The sequence below is a fragment of the Anomalospiza imberbis genome, chromosome 3 (assembly GCF_031753505.1).
Source record: "Anomalospiza imberbis isolate Cuckoo-Finch-1a 21T00152 chromosome 3, ASM3175350v1, whole genome shotgun sequence".
NCBI lineage: Eukaryota > Metazoa > Chordata > Aves > Passeriformes > Viduidae > Anomalospiza > Anomalospiza imberbis.
In genome coordinates, this window is record NC_089683.1 from 59,839,647 (window position 1) to 59,845,646 (window position 6,000).

General features: G+C 47.2%; 1 protein-coding gene across 2 annotated transcripts in view; it reads right to left on the reverse strand.

The window, feature by feature from the left end:
* The window catches only part of CNKSR3 (CNKSR family member 3), a 53,866-nt gene extending 50,406 nt beyond the window's left edge, over positions 1–3,460 (reverse strand). Inside the window, exon 1 of one of the 2 annotated variants that reach the window (XM_068184649.1) lies at positions 3,300–3,460. In XM_068184649.1, the coding sequence (XP_068040750.1) occupies positions 3,300–3,351 (52 nt within the window). In that variant the 5' untranslated portion in view covers positions 3,352–3,460. The remainder of the gene's footprint in view (positions 1–3,299) is intronic. The other variant, XM_068184648.1, reaches the window with a different exon arrangement.
* Positions 3,461–6,000: the final 2,540 nt, after the last annotated feature.

Here is a 6,000-nt window from a genome sequence, read left to right on the forward strand (position 1 = left end):
AAAGTTGCTAGCAGTAAAAGCACAAGTCTTCCTCTGCAGTTTCAGTTTAACTAGACCAGCTCTTATTAGCTGCATAGTCTGCTATTGCCAGTACAGTGCCCTGTGCCAGAAAAAACACCCTTGTTCACAAAAAATAGCAGCATTCTAGTCTGAATTAGCAAGAGAAGACAAGCGACTGTGTTTTGTATCAGCTGTTGTTGGTAACAATGAACAGAGCCCTTTTTATTTAAAACTTGACTACAAATATCTAAAAATATTTATGTTTAGCTTACTACTTCTTGATAGGTTCCTTTTTAAATGCTAGATAAATGCTTTCTACAGTATTTACCAAGGACTGGTAAATACAAGGACATCTCAAAATCTCAGAGCGAAACTCTTCAGAACAAGAGTTACCTTGTTAAAAAAGTTGCTTAAAAGCAACTAAAAAAAAAAAAAAGTTAAAAAAGGTAAGTTGGCCAAGAGCAAATAAGCTGTCCAGCAGTGGTCATTCAGCCTACTTTGGGATTTTGTTTTAGGGGTTTGTTTCATGGAAAAGGGTAAGTAAGGATAAGTAAGTTTCCATGCTTTCTTTTGGTTTGGAAAAATTATAAAAAAAAATTTAATCTATCAAAGTTTGATATGGGGCAGAGGGGAGAAGTGGAAATGTTCCTGGACAAATAATCTCAGTTTCACATTGAACATTAATATGGACTGAGTCCACTTATTTCCACCATTCTCTACATTTTGCCAAGATCTTTTTTATCCTTGTGTGATAAGTAAGAATCATTATCTGCAAAACCAATCTCCCCACTGAGAGCTGGCATCTCCCAGCAGTTTTTCACATCACAAAACGCTCCTAAAATACATCTCCACGGCACCACAGCACTAACTACTGGCAGCAGATATCACCAGCCAAATAATTTTTCCCAGAGTTCAATCAGTTCAGTTAAGATCATGGCATCACTTCTCACAGAAGGCACGTGCAAGAAAACAAAGAGCCTAAGCTTCCCTCCAATAACTTGTTCATAAAATTAACCTTGAGAATTAGATGCAACATTCATAAGGTAAAATTAAACTGGTCCTGGTCAAACATGAAACCCAATGGTTATGAACTACACAGCAAATAACTATTTCAGATTGAAAATAAACTATGAGACATTGTGTTAATAAGGCTGTTAGCTAGCTATTAAAGCATCTATTTTCATGTGCATAGATGAAAGTATAACCATAAAGAAAATTTTTCCACGTGTCATTTCTTTATTACAGTCTTGTCATGCAGGGAGTGACATAAAATGACTCTGTGTACTAAACAAGTCCAACGCTTACCTAGAAACTGAAAAACAACAGCACAAACAAAAGTCACCAGCAGTCTTTAATTTATTCCTTTACATTTCAAAGTACACGTGTTTGCATTAGTCAGAAGATTCACCTCCTAACTACAGACAGCCCTCAAATTATTCTGCATAATGCTAATTGTGAGTCCAGCTGAAGAGTTACCTGTCCAAGGAACCTGCAAGTAAAATAAATTATGCAAGAAAGGAAGCCAAGAATGCTTAAGAATAGTAAAGGCTTTTAAAATGATTAGCAGGTTTACTCTTTAATCTGGCAAGGTAACAAACTTTCAGCACCCAAGAGAAAAAACACAATGAGGGAAAAGCTTTATATAGATATCCCACATGCCTAAGCATAAGGCTTATTTCATTGGAACAATATGCACTCCTGTTTAAACCAATACCAAGCATAAAAAAGAGAGATCTTGCTGGGGAAGTTATTTATATGTTAACGCATAACTTCACAGCACGTTTGCATGGAATCCTCTCCTCACAAAGGCTGCTTGGACAATCCCTCATTGGCACCGGCCCCTTCAGGCACATGTTCACGCTCAGGAGGGCTGGGAGTTTTTCATCTCTCGCCGTCTGAAAACATGAGTCTGCTTTCCAAATTTGCCTCAGTTTGGAGCCGCGCTGCTGCCAAGCGCTGACCACAGGCACGCAGTCCAACCAGCGCTATGGTCCTGAGTGAGACACGGCAGTAATGGCTGCTGGGAGCGAACGCCGCTTCTAACCCGGCCAAACTTTTACCTCTCAAAACATTCCTAACTTCTCATCAAATTAAACTCCAGCTAAGCCTGCGAAAATACTTTATGTAACCAAAGAGGATCACACTAAAACCTAATGCCGCAAGAAAAAAAAGAGACGTACGCTCCAGAAGCCATAAATCCCTCACCTAACTCACAGCTCCACTTCCCTTTTGATTCATTCCCTGTGGAGCGGGAACTGCGACACCCCGGTCGGCATTCGGAAAGCACTCGCAGGGTCCAAGCGGAGTATGACAACACGAGGTTGAACCTGCCCTCGGAGGAAGCCCCGGTAACACCCAGCGCTGCCGAAATGCCCGGGCAGGAGCGGGGCGCCCGCAGCCATCCCGCCCCCGGAGCCCCCCGGGGCTGGGCGCAGGCGGGCTGCACACCGCGGTCCCGCCGAGGCTTTCGCTAATGTGTCAGCACTGACAACAAACCTCGAAGCAGAGGAGGATGGTTTTGCCGGCGAGAGAGGGAGAGACACAAGCATACACCCGAAGGATGAGGGGTGGGAGGGATGGACGGACAGACTGGCGGACGAAGTTGCCGCTATTCACCTCTCCGAGCGACAACCTCTCCCAGCGCTTCAGTCCCATCACCGCTGAACAGGAAAAAGAGTTCTTGCTTAGTTGAGCTAGTTTAAAAACTTCTTGCTTAACTTACAAACCTGAAGTTTTTTCGAACCGTCCATGGCTTTCGCTTGAGAAGCTGAAAGTCAACTTTCGCGGGACTTTTCCGACCTAACTACTCTGATTCCACGATCCTACCTGCCTGAAGGAGTACGGTAACCCCCCCCTCCATGCAAGCAGGCTGGCCAGGACGAACACAGGGAGAAGGGACCGAGTCATGGGTAGAGACCCCACTGCAGATACATATATGTATAAATATATCTATATATCTATGCACGGACCTCGAGTCAGCCAATCTCGCTGCAAAACTTTCTCTTTCCCAGTGTCAGAAAAAGAAAAAACCAAAACAACACCGAAAAGCCCGCAAGGCGAAGCAGGCACCAGCAGGCGCGGAGGAGCGCCGGCAGGAGGGCGCGGGAAGCCGCCAGCTCCCGAGCACACGCCGGGGAGTCCCGGGGCTCGGCCGGGGCGGCGCTGGCAAAGGCCGCGCTCCCCGCGCCGCCCCCGCAGCCGCCCCGCCGGGCAGAGGAGCCGCGGCGGCAGCGGGGCACCCCCAGCGCGCCGCCGAAAGTTCCCCCGGAGCCCCGACGGCAGGGCCGCCTCCCTCTTACCCTTAGTCCAGTCCACCACTTGCTTCGGGCTCCACTTGGTCACCGGCTCCATGGCGGGTCCGAGCCCGCCGGCACCAGCCCCCGCTCAGACCGCAGCTCCTCCGGCCGCGGACTCGCCCCCTCTCACGCTCCCATCCCGGCAGCGCCGCTCCGGGCCGCCCCCTCCCCGGCCCGGCTCCTCCCGCCGGCCACGGCCTGGCCCGCCCCGCTGCCGCTCCGCCCCCAGGTGCCGTGTCCCGCCCGGGCCTTGTGCTTGGGAAAGTGCCGAGAAAAAAGTTCCTGAGGTTCCCGCTCCGACAGGTCCGGAGAGACAGCGATTCGGGAGTCGCCCGGCATCCTTCCCCGGGAGCAGCGGGCGGGCCGTGGGGTGGAGCGGCGGCCAGGCGCTGCACCCTGCTTCAGTGGTGGCTTAATGTGAGTCACAGCCTTGGGGCAATTTTAGCAGCGGCTGCAGAGTGCCTTGAACCACGCTTGTCCCCGTATTGGCATTTGGGTTTTTTGTTTCTGAATCCCTCGCCTGAAAGCGTCCTTGGGTGTGGAGGCTGTTTCACCGGAGGAGTTTACTTTTATTTTCCTGCCTTCTCTTGGGGGCTGCATTAAGCCGTCAGCTACACCTCAGACTCGCATTCCTCACGGGAAGTTTGTCTCTTGGGTCCTGGCCGCCTCCCGAAGCCCGTGGAAGCCCCTACTGAATGTCAGTCTCTTCTCAGAGGTTAAAGGGCTGACCTCCAGGGCTGTGTGCCCAGCATACCGGCTTCTGCCATTACCTAGCACTGAGCACGCAACTCGGCCTTGCAAACACCTTTCCATGCAGCAAGGAAACATGAAGAAAACTGGAGTTTTTATTGTGTCGATCACAATACTATCTGGTTCAGAAGCAAATTGCAGCCTGAAGCCCTTTTGTAGCATGCACATATGTCCCACTGCTCCTCTTCCTCAATGAGGAAGAAACAGCGTAAACTCTGCTGTGACAATAAGACTGTGAAATTTTAACTTGGCAATATTAGGGAGTGGGTAAGCAGCTGGGATTTGAGACTGTCCAGTATCCCACTGTTTTCATAGTCTCCCATCTCGACCCATCTGTTATCCCCAGTCACGCAGTTGAAATGTAAGCTCTTTGGGACAGGGGTTGTCAGTTCCGTGCAGGGCTGTGCAGCACCCAGCTGTGCCGTGCCCAGCTTTCCCACCGCGGCACAAACAGCTGCCTTCTGGCACGCACTGCTGCAGACCCCTATTGGAATCAGGAGGAGTTTTAGTTCTAGTTCTAGTTTGGGTAACCAGTAGTTAAAAAGAAAGGGGGTGTGCATGTACACCTAAAAAGTATAATTTGTTCATTTTTTTGTTACATGGTGATTGAAGGTATATTTTTAGTTCTTTATTATAAGGTTAACTCTTTTTAGCTGATTTCTCTATTTGCTTTCTAGTTTGTGAAATAGAACAGCTGTCAGTTAACCTCTCTGCCTATCTGAAAGATAAATGCAGTTCCTCACAGCTTTAATATTAGTGCAACAACCAAAAGTTTCCTGATTCCCTATTGAATCATGTGCCATTCATGCTTTAAAAATGGTAAAACAGCAGTTCTCCCCCCTAGCAGAGGCCTGAGTAAACAGATGGACCTTGCTATGTGCCCTGCTAATGGTTTCACATGGGTTAATGTAACAGCACTTGTTTTAACTACACAGATGCTTCCCTAGGTTGCAGGCAGGATAGCAAATGTCTCTCGCCCTTGGTGTTTGGAACACTCATCTGCTGTCGTCCTTCTCTGTCACAGGTCTTGTGCCAGTCCCTCTGCCTGATTTGGGTCAGATGAGCACCATATTTTGTGAGGAAGGCATGCAGAGATGGTCACTTGCTAGCAGATTGCCATTCCAACAAATCGATTATTAATACTTAGTATTTTGGGTCATTTTCCAAATGACAAATCTATTCATTTATTTTTCAAGCAGGACAACATTGCAGTGACTTTCTGTTCTTTTACTACATGGTGTCCCCCAACATCAGCTGCTTTACAGCCTGCTCTGGACAAATGAAATGGGGCTGACAGGGGAAGGCAGTGTGTCTCCTGCTTCACATTGCTTACCTGTGCTACTCTTTTCAAGCCCAGATTGCAGCTGCCTTTGAGTTGATCTTTCTCATGATTGCATCACCATAATCTGATCTTTATTTGAGATGAGATTACCTAGTAGTCCACTGGCATGATGCAATTAGAAGGTCTGTCTATAGAATAAGATGTTTTTGTTAAAAAAATCACTGCCAAAAGAAATAATAATTTTAAAAAACCCAAACAACTCTGTCCAATTTCTAGCACTGCCATATTAATAAAATGATACTTCTGCATTGTATGTCTTCAGATGCTCTGTAGGTTAGTTTATGAGTTTTTAGCCAGTATCAACTATTAGGAAAGATGTCCATTCCTTTTCTCTGCTTGCAGCCTTGCATGGAATTCATTGCTCTGCCAAGGACCTGGCTACCAGCTCTCCAGAAATGCACGGGGGTTTTTTTATTACCATTTTCCAGTGGTAAAAGTGATTTGATTTGAGAAGATGATTCAGACCAATTGTTTGCTGATTCCCTGTTTTGTTTTCTTTCTTTTTATTTCCTCTTGCAGGTCAGGTTTTCAAAGGGCTCTAAGGCCAGTTTGCCTGACAATACAGAGCTTAGTATGGACCATGTTCTTGGTTTCACAGTCTTAGGCACAGCA